Source organism: Neoarius graeffei, chromosome 11 (assembly GCF_027579695.1).
Source record: "Neoarius graeffei isolate fNeoGra1 chromosome 11, fNeoGra1.pri, whole genome shotgun sequence".
Lineage (NCBI taxonomy): Eukaryota > Metazoa > Chordata > Actinopteri > Siluriformes > Ariidae > Neoarius > Neoarius graeffei.
The window spans coordinates 55,520,813-55,538,489 of NC_083579.1; the positions used below are offsets into that span (position 1 = coordinate 55,520,813).

At 40.3% G+C, this 17,677-nt stretch overlaps 1 protein-coding gene across 3 annotated transcripts; it reads right to left on the reverse strand.

Moving 5' to 3' along the window:
* Positions 1-59: 59 nt before the first annotated feature.
* On the reverse strand, positions 60-12,524 carry zgc:163014 (uncharacterized protein LOC100038766 homolog). Of its 3 annotated transcripts, XM_060934251.1 has the most exons (13): positions 12,388-12,523; positions 12,132-12,308; positions 10,031-10,136; positions 7,514-7,624; positions 7,201-7,311; positions 6,574-6,751; positions 4,346-4,468; positions 3,144-3,331; positions 2,824-3,020; positions 2,627-2,718; positions 2,486-2,540; positions 2,161-2,258; positions 60-609 (listed from the first exon to the last, which is right to left on the reverse strand). In XM_060934251.1, exons 1-13 carry the CDS (start codon positions 12,519-12,521, stop codon positions 344-346), a joined length of 1,836 nt encoding a protein of 611 aa, XP_060790234.1. In that variant the 5' UTR covers positions 12,522-12,523; the 3' UTR covers positions 60-343. The 3 variants fall into 3 exon arrangements, with proteins under 3 accessions (XP_060790234.1, XP_060790233.1, XP_060790232.1); XM_060934250.1 differs by having other exon boundaries at positions 2,627-3,020; positions 4,346-4,414; positions 12,388-12,524; XM_060934249.1 differs by having other exon boundaries at positions 2,627-3,020.
* Positions 12,525-17,677: the final 5,153 nt, after the last annotated feature.

Consider the following 17,677-nt stretch of genomic DNA (forward strand, 5'->3'; position numbering starts at 1 on the left):
CATAAGGTGTCAAAGTGAAACAAGAAAGGAAAAAATATTAAAAAAGGTTCCTCCAAATAAATGGAAACATTCATTGGACCAAAATGACAAATGGTGTGTTAATCTCTGAAATTGCCAGACAATTTTACTGAAAATAGAAATTTCACTTTGTAGTAAATAAACAGTAGCTGCCAAGCAGCTGTTTAAACCTGTAAAATCAGCTTTAAAATAAAATGTAAAAAGGAAAAAAATAAAAAAGGCCTTCTTGACAAGAAGTTCCATTTTCTCTCATAAGTGCTGTGAAGGGGGGGAAAAAAAGTTGAAGTTTTAGAATAAAAGTTGCACCACTTAACAGTCAAGTTTCTCAATAATGCACCATGATCTTGCAAGTTGCTTTTATATGTAGTCCCCGTCCTTCATCAGGGATTTCCATGACACACTGGACTGTATCATCATAAAATGTGCCAATACAATCTGAGCCCCCAAACACTACGATGGTGTACTGGCCATCTCCCCGGTCTCTTTCACCAGTGTGTGAAGGTGCAGTGCCAGTCAGACTGATTAGACTGTGTCCAGCACGAGGCTTTGAGGAGAGCAATGGACACACCACTGATGTCCAGCAGCTGGTCTCTGTACCAAAACAAAAAGCACCCAAAAGTCTCATTTTTAATCCAGACATCACTTTATTAGTAACAACCCGTTTTAGCAGACCCAATTTTTTTAATATTATAAACCAGGGGTTTTCAAAGTGTGGAGAGTCAGCCCCCCCTCGGAGAGCAAATAAACAACCGCGCCCCCCTTACAATTTTTGTTGTTGCTATACTTAATGTTCCATTCGTATTTTTAAAAAATGGTTGTTGTACACTTTTTTCTTTTTCACATTTTAAACATCTGTGCTTTTTAAAACATCTTGTTTTACACATTTTAAACATCTCATAGCATCGTTAGCTAGCACCTCTTGGCAGACAACACACTGTGGCAGTGGAGCATCTTCAGATCCAGTCCATGAAAATCCAAACTTTAAATAATCGTGGTCATACTTCCTTCTTTTTCCAGTCCCCCAGGATTCCGCAGGCCTTTTTTGTGATTGTTGTGGGCTAAAATGTCTGATGTTGCGGGGGTTTTCCAAAAAAAATTGCGATGAAAGTTGCGGTGTTTTTTAGATTTTTGTTGCGATTACATTGCGGGAAGAAGTGAAAGTTGCGAGAAATTGTTGCGATTTTCTCTTTTTGTGATTAAAATTGAGTGATATGTTAAATATTATTACTGAAAAACTATTGATTAAAAAAAACAAAGAGAAATGGTCCTATAAACAACTTTACCAATATAAAAGATTACCAGGACTACAAAAATGCAGAAAAATAGGCTTTACTTATCCAAATGCACCTGTTGGTTCAAAAGTTAAAGTGCACAGAACCTCACAGCACAACATGAAGTTACCTTAAAATATAATATAAATGCCTCAGCTTTTATGTAAGAAAAAAAAACTATTAATACTAGTACTGTGTGCAGGCAGTCTCTCCTGAAGACTAAATTAAACAATAATTATAAACTAATAAAAAAATGGCTCAGGCTTCATAGAAGAAAAATACAATTGGAACAGAATCTTACAGTATGATGCTGAAGCTGCCTAAACAATGGAAAATAAAATACCATTTTGGCAAAAATGTTGGCATCCATTAACTTCTTGTATTAAGTAAAAAAAAAAATAAAGTGCACACAGTCCTTCACTGTAAACATAACACACTTTCAGTGTTGCCAGATACTGCTGACGTTTTCCAGTCCAAAATATGTTCAAAACCCGCCAAAATGCACTTGAAATCGCCCAATCTGGCAACACGACGCGCATGCTGCTTCTCTTGAACACACGGAAGTAAGGCGGAAGGTAGTTTGTCAACGTCACCTCAAGACGACGCCAACGATTGGTCAAATTTGCGGGAAAGTTGCGGTGATTGGATATAATTGCAACACCGCCCTGAATTCGCGGGGATTGGTTGAATTTGCGCTGAAGTTGCAAATCGCAACATCCTGGAGGCTCTGTTTTTTTGCTTGGCCCAGACTCTGTCTCCTCACTCACTGTAGCTTTAGGTACTAAAAATCGATCCATTGTGTCTCTCACGTTGCGCCCCCCCTGAAGAACTCTGGCGCCCCACACTTTGAAAAGCCCTGTTATAAACTAACCTATATTGAAGAGATAGAGATCTTGTAGTGCTCCTAAAGCACTGCAGCCTCCGCTGATCAGAACCCTGTTGTCAGACATGGGCAGAGCAGCATGAAACCTGACCATGTGAAAGGAGAAAGAACTTATGACCAGAGTTACATAAATATACACTGCTACAGATACAGACATTTAGAGAACAGCATTACATCTGGCCAGGTGTGCGGCTGCAGACCAGACATCATTAGTTTCTCACTCAGCTGATGTAGACATTTATTTAAATAGATTTGGGAATGTAATTCATTAAAATAAACATACAAGTGACTTCAAATCAGAGAACACTCTTACCCACGGGCAAGGGGTGGCATGTTTTCATATTTCACTGCAGCGTATTCCATAAAGCCTTTAGTGACAATTTGAGCAGTTAGTGACATATTTTCAATAATCACATTTTCCATGTGTGTTTTCAAATAGTGATATTTCCATTACCAAGGTCTAAAATGTGGAGGTCATTGAGGTAGGCAGCAGTTTTTTGGCCTCCAAATATCACTATTTTGTCATGCAGTAGGGTGCTGGAGTGCCTGTTTATAAATATCAACAAGTACTGAGAGGCATGAAATATACAATTATGCAAATGTATTGCTGCCCAAGCACCAGAAAGGCTAGTAATAAAATGGCACACTGACCCAAACCTGGGAAGAGGACGGTGCCCTTCCACAATTGGTTGGTACCACAGCTCATGTTCAGGGTTGAAGATATAAAGAGCATTACTGCAAGTTTTGCCTCCAGGACCTCGACTGGGCTGCAACCCTCCAAATACATACAGCTCACCCTTATAAATACTGCAGCTGTGGTACGCCAATGATGGGACATTTCCTTTTGACTGGGAGAAATTAATATTTAAAGTCGATTAACACCGAAACTACACACATGCACTCTTCCACAACAGTGCTGAGTTTGATCTACTCAAAACTGCATTTAACAGAAGATATTAACTCAAACTCACTTTAATAAGTTTCCACTTCCAGGTCAGGGTGTCCAGCATATAAACATCACTATAGCGTTGACCTTCTCTAAGGCCACCATACACATAAACCACCTTATTTTTAGGGTCAAAGGCTGCAGAGTGCCCTTGAGAGCTGGGAGGGAGTGGACCAACCGTAGAGGAATTCATGGGGAACCAAAAATCACCATCTGAAGGAGGTAGCAAGAGGTTAGCATCAATTTTTTTTCTATGCATTTTAAAGGTAGACTGACTTTCAGATTTTATAAATGTAGGTCATAAAAAGAAGGTTCCTGGACACCCAATTATTTTTGTTTAGTGGACTAAAAGCTACAGAATTTGAATCACAGACTTCCAATTTTATTAGTTTTTTTTTTTTTTTTAAATAGAACAATTAATGAATTCAGGGCCAGATGGCCCGAAATTCTCCGCTATATTTTCCTGCTTCACCATGGCCCAATTCAAGATACTATGTCATGCATCATGTGGTGGACTTTCCCTGTTCATGCAAGGCATTGTGGGATACAAATTTGAAACAGGAGAGAAAAACGGAGGATGCGAGTGTGCGAATGAAATGTGAAAGATCGACTACAGTAACGGAAAGTGAGAAGACATTATGTTGCAAAGGAAAGGAAACACAGGACCAAACTAATAAATATCAGCGGTCAGCGAGCACCTCGGTGTGATCAGCTGTTCGTTTAGAGACAGATTTATGCAACTGTCAGTGCACGGTCAAGGTAAACCTGCGCATGCACACATGGACTTCCTGTTTGTGCGAAGCGAGCAATTTCATACATATTTGCTCGGGAATCCCCTCAAATTAAATAACTTCCCAGCCACAGAATGGCCTGATATTTTGAGAGATATTACAGAACTAAACATATCACAATGACCAAATTTCAGAGGAAACTAAATTTCACCGATTTTATGAAATCGAAAAGCCATCTAGCTTTAATCAGCGTGTTTAAAGTTGTGTCTGTCTGTACCTAAACAGCAAAGAAAAAAAAGGTCAAGCAACATTTAAACAGTTTAAGATGACTTTTGGCAGTCATGACTGAAAAGCACAGAGTAAATGGCTCAGTAATGGAAAAACATATCCACTGCTATTCTACATGCAATTTAGTTGCTAAAACTGGAAGCTTATTTCAGTCATTGCCCAAAAGGTTAACATAATGAAACTGAGGTATGTAAGAAAAACACCACACCAATTTCCAGCTTCCATATGGAGTCCGTACAGAAGTTGTGGTCTGCAGTCTCCCCACCAACCAGGACAGCTGTGTCAGGATCACATAAACACATGGTATGGTTCCAGCGCTTTGATGGGTGCTCTGATTGGAACAGGTAAACAGTAGAGATAAAAAGGGTAAAAAGAGTCTACACATATTTTAAAAATCCATGTACACAGTGCATACACATACACTCACCATCCAATTATTAGGAACACCTGTGCATTCATGCAATTATGTTCACATCAACATGTGATCTCGCAGATTTTGATCATGGCATGGTTGTAGTACCACATGGGCCGGTTTGAGCATTTCAGAAACTGCTGATCTACGATTTTCATGCACAACAGCCTCTAGAGATTACACAGAATGGTACAGAAGATGAAAAAACATCCAGTGAGCAGTTCTGCAGGTGGAAACACCTTGTTGCCAAGAGAAGTCAGGATGAAGGTTGAGAATGACCAGTGGTGGGTTTTCCAAAAGCCTCTTAACGCTAAGATCTTAACTAGGAGATAGAGAGAATGTTCATTGTGCTGCTCGCTCTACCATTTAACGATGATCTTTGTGCTACGATGCTTTTGGGGAAACTCGGCACAGACTGGTTCAACCTGACAGGAAGGATAGGGTAACTGAAATAACCACTCTCTGAATCAATGAAATGAAAAACATCCCAGACTGCACACCATGTCAAATTTTGAGGAGTATGAACACTGGGTTCCACTCCTGTCAGCGAAAAGCAGGAATGAGGCAACAGTGGCAAGAAACAGATTGGAAAAGCATTCCCTGGTCTGATGCATCTTTCTGCCACCATATATAGAGAGCAAGGTCATAATTTGGCATCAGCAGCATGAATTCACAGACCCAGCCTCCCGTTTGTCAGAATGGTGGTACGTGCTGTAATGGTGCAGGGAATGTGTGCCAAGAAAACATTGGGCCCCATAAAGCTGAAGTTGCTAAGACTGAGAAGAGTGTGGACCTGAAGGAGCACAACTCTACCATCTTAGCTTTCAGAGTTTTTTTTTTTTCAAAAATCAAATCAAAAACAAAAAGCAAATCACCCGTCAAGTGTGGTTAAAGAAGTGTGGCCAACCTGGCATCTGTGTTGAATCCTTTCAGGTCCCGTAGCTCACTCCACCTCTGAAAAGCTGCTCTGATGTTTACCCTTGTTTTATTTTGGGCTTAGTCTACTTTTCTCTTTTTGGATTGCTTTCTTCATTGGTCTTTTCTTGTCTGTCATTGGCAAGTTAATTTATTTATTTAAATTGCTGGTGATTGTTTATTCACCATTGCATTTGCAAAGCTCCTGAAGTCACTCCCTGATGATGTTGAGCTTGACAGAGTGAGCGCATGCATGGGGGGGGGCACAACATGTGCACAAGCAGTTACTGATACACGATCAAGCCACTCCTCCTGGCTTGGATTGGTTGTTTTGATGCAAGTGTAGTGGATTCTTACAAATGACATAAGGAGTACTAATTGGAGCCAGAGAGGCCTGTTTTTTTATTTTTTTCTGATTATTAGGTGTTTTTTTTTTTAATTATTAAAAAAAAAAAAATACAAGTCACCTACTGCAGCTTTAACAACCACCAAGCATTGACAATGTCCGAGCCTATCAGATTATTTTTAGCTGACCATATGCACCCCTTTATGGCTACAATTTCCTCATCTTATAATAACCATTTCCAGCATGATAGTGAACCATGTCAAAGAACAAGTCATCTTAAACTAACTGAATGAACATGACAGAGTTCATTGCACTTCAGTGGCCTCCCCAGTCACCTGAATCCAGTACAGCACCCTTGGGATGTTGTAGAATGGGAGATTGGGAACATGAAGGTGCAGCTGACAAATCTGCAGCAATTAGCTGATGCAATCATTTCAACATGGACCGTAATCTCAAAAGGAACGTTTTCACCTTGTCGGATCCATGCCAGGAAGAATTGAGGCTGTTCTAATACTACCCAGTATTAAATATGGTGTTCCTAATAACATGGCCAGGGATAGTATAACGAACATTCAGTGACATTTTCAAAACTTTAAGAGCCACTTAAACCATTTTAGATGTATTTAATCAGAGATTTACTGCCACACTTATCAAAATGGATAATGAATCAGACAAAAAGGCCAATGAAAAAGATTTCTTAGCCAAGGGACCACAAAATGCACAAAATTGTTTTTTTTTTAACAAATGTGGTGTTAACGTTCACCTGCTCGGCAATCCCTCATCATTTTGACAACTTCCCTCTCCACATTTTGCGATGTATATATGCTCAGTTTGCGCTTCTTGAGGTTTGAACCTTGGCTTGATCTCCGCTGCGTTTCAGATCCTTCAGAGCTCAAACTACATCCTCTCTTTCCAATCACTGTCCAGCTTGGATTTTTTTCCTTCATGCAGTGTAGAGAAATGCGAAAGTAAACATTAGAATAATACTAAGCTTCATTATAAGGTAATGATTTGAAATCTTGCCATTTTTCATTGCTCAAAATTGGGTCTGAGAACATGTAGGCGTGTATAAAGCATAGTTAGAGGATCCACAATTTTATTTTTAAATGATAATGGTAAAGGCTGTAAAAATATTGATCCAATAGTACACATTTACATGTGTGTAAAATTTATTATATTCATAATCAGATTTCATACATTTAATATACTAGCATCCTAGCTATACTATCTAGTATAGCTATATATGCTATATGCTAGAATACTAGCATAAGTCTATATCTCCTTTTTGAACTTCACCTAATGAAGAGTTGGACTTTTTTTTGCTTAATTTTTTTAATCTTTACAAATGATTTATAGTTAATAAATAATCATGCCATTGAGTATTCCTCACCAAACTCCAAACTCTTGATGTTCTGAGTCTCATACTCGGGATATCCTCTTTGCTTGTTGTGAGCTCTGCATAACTGACGGTGTCCTCAGGCGATGATCTCGGAGATGTGATCTTGAGGAGGACAGGACCACCATTACAGTTAAATCCTTGCTATTATTTGTTAAGTGTTATTAGTTTGCCTAAATAATTAAAAATCAAAAGAAATGTACATATGATAAAACTGCTTTATCTGCAGTGTCTTGATGTATGCAGCAAATAAAAATCAGTTGGATGATAATTAAATTAGACTTAAATGCAACTCTGAACTCCTCACATTGTTGGTGCTAGCACTGCTCAGAAGGGTCTGGGATAAACTGGTGGACTGACTGGGGGCTGATCGTCTCCTTTTCACCAATGGCGTACTGCTAACAAAGCCGGCTTTCACCTTTATTATACAATGTACATATGATGAGTCACAGATGCAATACTGTAAAACACAATAAATAATATGAGGTCTTCCAGGCTAGAGGCACAGTACCATAAATATCATATACAGTAATATTTATGGACATGACCAGATTTAAATTTTGCTCCAAACCACATCAGTAACCTCACAAATTATATATCAGAACATGCAGCAGTTAAAATGAATCCTTCTCCAAAAATCAAAAACACACTTCAGTTTGCACTGTCCATCTAGACTCAGCTGTCAATTTTTTTTAGGAACACCTACCCTCACTGACCACTTTACCAGCCATCATTACTGACCGGAGCCCATGTGTTGACATAACCCTTGATTAAAAGGGACAGGGAATTAGACACTGTAGGCTTGATATTTTTGTCACTGATCATTTTTTGACCACTGACCAGCTGAAACATAGCAGAGGTCACAGACACTGGTCAGTAGGGTATTAGGCAGAAAAAGAAATTTACCAGTCAAAAATAATATTTTATATAATCCTGATAAGCGCCGCAGGTGCGAAGACGAGCGCCGCAGGCGCGAAGTCCCTCTAGGGGGGTCTGGGGGCATGCCCCCCCAGAAAATTTTTGAAATTTAGACTTCATTTCCTGCATTCTAGGACATTTTCAGGGTGAAATGGCGTGTAATTTTTGATCAGAAATATTGCATATTTTTACTTTGTATTTTTTTCAGTTTCAATCCTGAATGTATCAGATGTATGTATGGTGTTTGATTTGGTAACAAAAGTGAAAAGAAAATAAACAACAATGAATTGTATATAATCTTTTGATCTAGTTACAGTATTTAATAAAAAAAAAACCCAACAGTATTCTATTTTACCATACCCCAATGAAACCCCCTTGTTAATCAATGTATCACACATACCTTTTCTGTCTTTTTGTGGAAAAACGAATCAGTTTTTGTCACATTCAATTTGGGGCGTTTGTTGGGATTCATCTTGATCCAGAAGAGTGAGTCAGCAAAAAAAAATGCGGTTCTCCCGCCAAGAAAGAGGAAACTACAACGCAGAGTGTTTGGCAATTTTCGACCAATCAGAATTCGCGATTTATTCAGTCCGCATGTTACAAGATTCAGTGCGGGCCAAAATGGCGGAAACGATGAAATATTCTGATTTTTCATTTCAAGTTTTCAGTATTTTTCGTATTAAACTGTGTTTCTTACGATTTGTAAATGATGGCGGAACCACACACGGACTGGCCATCGGGAGTAGCGGGAGTTTTCCCAGTGGGCTGGTGGTTCAGTGTGGGCCAGCGGAGAAAAAAAAAAAAAAACAGTTGCGCGCTGGCCTTTAATATGATAAGCAATGTTAACAGTTTCTTTAACAAACTGTTAACATTGCTTATCATATTAAAGGCCAGCGCGCAACTGTAATAAGCAATGTTAACAGTTTCTTAAAGAAACTGTTAACATTGCTTATCATATTAAAGGCCAGCGCGCAACTGTAATAAGCAATGTTAACAGTTTCTTAAAGAAACTGTTAACATTGCTTATCATATTAAAGGCCAGCGCGCAACTGTTGTTTTTTTTTTCTCCGCCGGCCCACGCTGAACCACCAGCCCACCGGGAAAACTCCCGCTACTCCCGATGGCCAGTCCGTGTGTGGGCGGAACATAACTGGATTTATCGGATGACATGTGGGAGTATTCATGTGCGAAAATTTTCGGCATTATCGTCCGTTTCAGTATCCGTCTGTGTGTATACTTGCCCGTTGAAATCGGCAATCGCCCGTCAAATTTACGGGTGGACGGGTCTCTGCCTAATACCTTACTGGTCAGTATCACTAATGAGAGAAAATGGTTCACAACCCAAGTAATATCTAGTCAGTAAATGTTGCAGACTGGGTGGCACAGTGGTGCAAGGGTTAGCACTGTCACCTCAGAACAAGAAGGTTCTGGGTTCGAGTCCAGTGGCCGACAGGGGCCTTTCTGCATGGAGTTTGCATGGGTTTCCTCCACAGTCCAAAGACATGCAGTCAGGCTAATTGGCTACTCTAAATTGATCAAGTTTGGTAAAATGCAAATCAGTGGTGCCCCTACAGCCGGCTATGGGACGATGATGAATGTTCCAGACTAGAAGAGAGCTGAGGAATTATGTACAACAATAGATCACCGACATCAGTAAAAAGCTTACAAGCTGCACCAGTAAGGGTGGTGTACCTGATAAAAACACCCAATGACAGCAATTACCAGGCAGAAATAACTAAGCAGATTATCTATATACATGTGGCTCAAGATCAAATTATTCAAGCTACAAAGCAGATTAAAAGCATACCTCAGGCCAATAAACAGACTTGATGCCATGAAACCATGCATGTGAAGAACAAACTTGCAGTAAGGGGAGGGGGAAAAAAAACAGATGAAATGAAAATACCTCTCCACAGACAGTGAGCAACACTGTGGCATATCCACCTCTCCTGCTCTTCATTGCGGATTCGCTTAAAAGGCTCACTGTCCAATCTCCTTCCCACACCAAACAACTTACAATGTAAAGAGGGAAGAAATGAGTATATAGGGAGACATTTATGGGCACAAATATTCAGGTTCTCTACCATAAGTGGATTTTATTGATCATTTATGCTAACAGAAGGGTATTCATTTTTTATTGTCCATAACATCCGGAATGTCTATGTGCTTAGTTTGTTAGTCTGTGTTTATTTTTTCATTTTTTGGAATGCCTGTGCGTGTATGTGTGTTAATATTGCATGTTCTGTGTGTATGTTGTCTATGTACGTATATTGGAACTTTATTTGCTGCCACCTTGGCCAGGACTCCCTGGAAGAAGAGATAATGTATCTCAATGAGACATTCCTGGTAAAATAAAGGATGGATGGATAAATATTAGATCGCGGCTTCTATTGGTTTATGTTCGTACCCAGGGGCGCAGCACCAAATTCTGGGCCCTGTGCACAAGCAGTGGTCATGGGCCCCCCTCCCACAACTCAGCAGTTAACAATGCTGAAAGTATCTAACAAGGACATACTACCAGTCCAGTCAGTTATGTAGCCACACATTAACAACTCTTAACTGAATAAAAAACCCTAAATCACAATACTTCACTGAATCTTTGTTTTATTTGCAGAATGATTAAAAGTTGTAACAGTAAATGCCACCAAAGGTCTTCTACTACTACTCTCTTCATCCCTTTCACTTTTCTCAGAAGCTTCTCTGCTTTCACTTCCTTCACTTGCATCATCCTCCACCACATCATCTCTATCCACCTGGACAGATCCCTCTACAAGCATGAAGCTTATGATATTAGCAGGCAATGTAGCCTAACTGATGTGATTGAACATGCTTAACAAATATTTTGTGTAAAACTTCCTCAAACTTCATATATTCGTTTGCATCATAAAAAACTCATTTTTATTTTTCTTATGATGTGACAAAAATGTAAACTTTTAGTCTCTTATTCTAATTAGGCTATAGCCAAACATAGGCTTCAGTAAAACACAGAGCATGACTTTAGTGTTGCTTAACACATTACAGTTAAAATAGCTAAAGTTATGTGCTTTCATTTTAAACTAAAGGCTCACCTTGTCTCAAATTCTCCAGTATGAGAGGATGAGGGGTCTGTTGCTGCATCCCCCTCTGTGACAGTCTCTGAAACTGAGTGCCATGCGTTTCACAAGCTAGCTTTGCTACTAATTTGACAGCCTACCCTTATGAACCTATGACATTGAGACTAAATTAGGTTATTAGCCTAATTATGTTATGGCCCAATAATAAATAATTTAATTTTCGATTAGTATACTAGCCCTGTGATGATCTGGCGACTTGTCCAGGGTGTACCCTGCCTTTCGCCCGTAGTCAGCTGGGATAGGCTCCAGCTTGCCTGTGACCCTGTAGAACAGGATAAAGCGGCTAGAGATAATGAGATGAGATTAGTATACTATTGCAATGCAAACAAAAAAGGCATCATGTTATTTCTAATTTTGTGTTGTGCAGTTTTTAGCACTGACAACCGCGGTGGTATTGAAGCATTTATAACCGCGGGTGTTTGTTTAATGTAGGCTATTTGCTTTCACATTGGGCTCGCCTTTCTTGGGAAAGAAATTTGTGAGCAGTTGCTCTCCCTCATTTCTTTTCTTGTCTCTTTCCTGCCTCTCTTTTCGTTTCTGAAAACCGGATTTTGTTTTCTTGTGCATCATCTTCCAAGCACGCATAGCCTACAATGCGCATGCGCTGTTTAAATGCGCCGAGTTAAAAAGCCCGGTGAAAGCGGACTAAACCATTTCGTGCAAAGGAAGGGGGGAAGCTGTCCCCAGACACTATATGTAGGCTAGGACACACAATTCAATCCATTAATCAAACCATTTATTTACCCAAAACACTACATTAGTTAGTAACATGTATTGTGATCTTTAAATGATATATTTAAAGGAAAATAAAATTACAGACTCCTCAATGGCCCTCCCCTCACTTGGGGCCCTGGTAACTCAGTCCCCCCCCCACGACGCCCCTGTGAATCGTACCTTGAACGTGGTGAAAGAATTCCAATTTTCTGCGGTTTCACATCCGGGCTAACAAACACCTCAACTAATACTGTTGTCCCGCAAGAAAATGAGGTCCAGTCCCCCAGACTGAACACGACGAGCTGTTTGGGTAACGGCAGCGGGATTTGGAGCTGGTAGCTGGTCCGGCTCACGTTACTGAAGAAAACAGTGAGGAGAAACTGAAGGGTTTACTTAGAAATATAACTTCAAGAAAAAAAAAAAGACCCAACCCCACCTGATACACTGACGAGGTGCTTCGTGTAAGGACCACAGTGCATAGAAGTGTGTTTTCCCCATGCTTTTTGCTGGAGAAAGAAAAGAAAAAAAATAGCCACCAAACAAACTTACCAGAACCCGGTTCAAGTTCATCCTTAAATCGAGTTCATTCACTACTGCAAGCAGCAGTTGATGCCCCGCCCCTTTCATACCACATGACAGAAGGCAACTATTCATCCGTCGTGGATTAAAGTAGATTAATTAAACTGTGGACTTTATTCTGAATGGAAATACTATTGCTGTTAATCCATAACTGTTGGATTTCAGCTGCAGACAGTAATATTGCAGTGGTGAGGAAAACAGATTTTCTGAAATTATTCAGGGTGGTGTCATGATTACCACTGTCACCTCACAGGTCCTGGGTTCAAGCCCAGCAGCCGACGAGGGCCTTTCTGTGCGGAGTTTGCATGTTCTCCCCGTGTTCGCGTGGGTTTCCTCCAGGTGCTCCGGTTTCCCCCACAGTCCAAAGACATGCAGGTTAGGTTAATTGATGGCTCTAAATTGACCGTAGGTGTGAACGTGAGTGTGAAAGGTTGGTTGTCTCTGTGTGTCAGTCCTGTGATGATCTGGCGACTTGTACCAGGGTGTACCCCGCCTCTCGCCCGTAGTCAGCTGGGATAGGCTCCAGCTTGCCTGCGACCCTGTACAACAGGATAAAGCAGCTAGAGATAATGAGATGAGATGGGTACAGTGGTGTAGTGGTTAGCAAGAAGGTCCTGGGTTTGAGCCCAGTGGCTGGCGAGGGCCTTTCTGTGTGGAGTTTGCATGTTCTCCCTGTGTCTGCATGGGTTTCCTTCAGGTGCTCCGGTTTTCCCCCACAGTCCAAAGGCATGCAGGTTAGGCTAATTGCTGGTTCTAAATGTGAATGTGAGTGTGAATGGTTGTTTGTCTCTGTGTACCCAGCTGGGATATGCAACCAGCTTGCCTGTGACCCTGTAGAACTACAGATAATGCATGAAATTATTGTTAAGTTTGCGGATGATATGACGGTCATTGGGCTTATAACCTGGCAGCGTGGTGCAACACCAGCAACCTGGTCTTGAACACCAAGACCAAAGAAATCATTGTGGATTTCAGGACCTCCAAAAAGACAGCACACAGCCTAGTAAGCATCAGAGCAGAGGCTGTGGAGAGAGTCTCCAGCTTCAAGTTTCTGGGAGTGACCATCACAGAGGACCTCTCCTGGACTGATAACACCCAGTGGTAGTAGGCAAAGCACAACAACGACTCTACTTTCTGAGGAGATTAAGGAGAGTCAACCTCCCCCAGAAGCTGCTGGTCAATTTCTATAGGTGCACCATAAAAAGCATATTAACAAACTGTATGACCACCTGGTACAGCAGCTGCACCAAAGCTGCCAGAAAAGCACTACAGCGTGTTGTAAAGATGGCACAGGACATTGTTGGCACTGAGTTGCCATCTCTGGATCTGCTTCACAACACTCGCTGTTTCAGAAGGGCCAAAAATATTATAAAGGACGTCACTCACCCAGCACATCTCTTGTTTAAGCTCCTCCCATCAGGCAGGCACTTCAGATCTATACGCACACGTACCAACAGACTTAAAAACGGTTTCCTTCCAACTGCAATAAACTCATTGAACTCTGATATCTCCACAGTCTGAGATATGACATGTGCAATACATTGTTTTTCTATTCAATCCATAACCTGTACATATTGCTTGATTTTTTACATATTGATTTTAAGTGTATTTATGTTCATTTTGTATATGTTATATTTATTACTTATCACCTTTCTTAGCTGTCAGGTATCTACGAAGTGGGTTTTTTTTTTGTTTGTTTGTTTGTTTGTTTTTTGTCTTAATATTTTGCACCTTAACTTTTTGCACCTTTGGGACCAGCACAAAAGAAATTTTGTTGCGCCTTAACAATGACAAAGTTCTTGAACTTGGAATAACACCTCAAAATGAGGCTGGGATGGCGTTTTTTAAATCCATTCCACGGGATGCTGCCTAAGCATGTGATGCAGTAAAGACAATGTATTTCTTTAATATTTATAGCAAATTAGGTATGACAATATTTATAGTATTACATATTTTAGTTCAAGCCCTGTGATGACCTGGCGACTTGTCCAGGGTGTACCCCGCCTTTCGCCCGTAGTCAGCTGGGATAGGCTCCAGCTTGCCTGCGACCCTGTAGAAGGATAAAGCGGCTAGAGATAATGAGATGAGATGAGATATTTTAGTTCAACTATGGATGCAACCATTATTTATACCACTTATCCACTTGGTTACATGCAAGGAGTGCACAAGCAGCGTGTGAGAAGGTAGGCAGGTAGGACATCCAATCATTTCATTCAGGCCAAACAAAATGACTGGACTGGCATTTTACAGCCATGTGGTTGCCACCGATCACAAATTTTTATTGTCAGAGCATTTGATTTATTCTTTGCAAAAGCAATTTTAAAAAAAAATTACTTTGAAAATAAATTCCCTTCCCTACCTGTAAGACCAGTGTCCTTTGTAATGCACAGTAAACTTCGGGTTGAAATCTAACTTTTGGACCAAAAGGATTTATGTATAAAATACACTATTGGGTTTCCTCTTACCTCCCCAGGGTGGCCGCGGGTCCTTAAAAAGTCTTAAATTTAATTTTCCTAAAATAAGGCCATTAAAAAGTCTTAAATTGTCTTAAATTTCAAACCCCGTGGTCTTAAATTTTCAATCTTAAATTTATGGAGATTTTACTCAGTCATATCGTTAAAATGTGGTACACTTTGGATGGGGAAAAAGTTTAATCGTTTTTGATGCTCACAATTATATCGCGCAGGCTCCGAATCCACCGGTTGCTAAACACACGCGTGCTTGACAACCACTCAGTGTCTGATCTTAAGTCCTATCGTTTGAGAGAGAGCAGCCCCGCCCCTCTCTGCTCCCTGAGTGCAGCTCGTCGCCTTGGTAACGGTGCTCGGGTGCAGGGAAAAGACACAATATGACAAGCAAAGAGCGCTTTTTCTCAGAGTTCCCTCTCCTCGAACAACGCTGATTTACACGGAAACGAAAGGAGATATTCACAAAATTCTTGCACATTGAGTGCTACAAGGCTCCTATGAACACATTGATGTAAGTTTTTTTGTCCCTAGTGTAAAAAATGTGGACTAGAGCGAGTTAAAAACAAGTGACTTTTCTGATTTTGCAGTAAAAGCGCTGCCACGTTTATAATGGGAGTCTATGGGGCAGATCGGCTGTCCTCTCCTTACTTTCAGGCTTCTCATTCAAAAACTGTAAGTCCTATCACTCAGGGAGACACATTGTGAGTCAGGACAAGTGTGGCTACTACTTTTGAGAAAATTGTGTGTAGAGTGAAAATTGTGGCTGAAAACAGTTTAAATGAGAAAGTTAGAGCTTTTTTTTTTCAAGCTCTCTACACTCTAAACTCCTGAGCGCCGCTGGTGTGTAACGCCATAGACACCCATTATAAAGCCGGAATTTCTCCAGATTTGCTCATGGTGTTTGATCTGTGACTGATCAAAAAGTATAGAACCTAGCAAAAAAGTTGAATGCCAGATTCACACAGGAGAATTTTGTTTCCGTTTTAAAGTTTGAATCATGTCTCTTGGTGAAAGCATGCCAGAGCAGCGGATGTTTGAAAAACATTGAAAATGTGCGATTTTTTTCGATTAATTCCATAGAAAATGAATGGGAAATTTTGTGTGATTTTTTTCGCGACTATGTCGCGAAAAAAATCGTAGAATGCTGAACAAAGTAATAGCATAGTGAGTCCGATCAAGCCGCACATTTTGATGTATTGTTTGTCTGTGTGCGATGTACGGTTATTGGGTTATTTGAAATCGAAATTTGTACAGAAGATGAAAAACGGAAGAACAAGAGTTTGCTGTGCTTTGCTCCCTATATGGGAGTCAATAGTTTGCAATGCATAGCACTGCATCACTAATAATAAACTCCTGTGCACGCAGTTCCCAGGATTAAATGTATTTTCCACAGACCATTTATTTATTCACTTTACTCAAATACAAAGTAAAATGGCAGTAAATCATCGTTCTTTTCTTGCTTATTGCATCATGAGGCGTTCCTGGCTTGTAAATCTCTTATTTTCGGTGCATGACACATTCACGCAGCTGAGCATGCTATGAATTAACAACGACAACGGTCTGCAGTGGGGCTACACAAACACTCAGCCAACATTTCTCCATTTGTGTATGAAAATACACTCCAACCACTCAGTTTGGGTTCATTTACAACCAACGGTGTCTTTTGATGCCAGCACGTAATTGAACGAGAGAAGACTGGTTTACCGGAGACAAAATAAGCGTCATCTCTGCTTCTGTTCCCTCCGCCGAGTGCGCGCGCGCACACCGCATGTCGGGGCCGCGGATGAGTTACTCTCCCTTGATCAACGAAGTCGGCGGGGAATTTGTGGTTATTATCAGTACAAACAGCGCGAATCACAACTTAAATGAGTGCGGTTCAGTTTGACATTATTGTCAGTCCGTTAGATAAACATTTAATTTTATTAAAATTGAAAATTAATATTTAGAGCCTGTGGGCTACAAAAATAATGGTCATTAAAGTAGCCGGCTGGACTTAATTGTGTAGTCGGCTGTATGGCCGGCAGCCGGCGCTTGTGGAAAGCCCTGTCGAATCAGCTCTGCGCATGCACCGTGCGGCACAAAAAAATGGCAGCCACCATGAAGGAAGGAGATCCAGAGTTTTCAAACATTTGCTTAAGTGTGAAATCGCAAAATGGTATTCTAGCGAACAACAAAATAGTAAAGATTCAGAAAAACAAATCATTCAGTGATCATTTTAATAGTGTAATTTCATCCGAACTAGGCCTAACGGTCGATTCAGAACTACAAAAAGTCCGTGTGTCGGACATTTTAAGTACCTTTATAAAAGTTTTGCAAATGTTGCAGTCAGCATTTAAAATGCTAATTTAAAGTTTTTGTACAAGTTTCAGTTGATTAAACTGTCATTTTATTAAATGTGTCTGCTTTTGTAATAAAAAAGTACTGAAAGAAAAAGCAAACACAGCATTGCGATTTTTCTTATCCATCAAAAAAAAAAAATCCCTCCCTCCCTACTGAAAATTTTTTTGCTCACCCGGTGGACAGGAAACGGATTTTTTAAGGATGGCCTTGGATTCAAACGTTGTGACTGCATTCTGAGTGTCACATAGTTACAAGTTTATCCGATCCTTATATTGTGTTCTGAGTGTGTGAATGCCTGTCAAGGAAAAGAAACGAAGTACTTCTACTAGAATAGTGTTT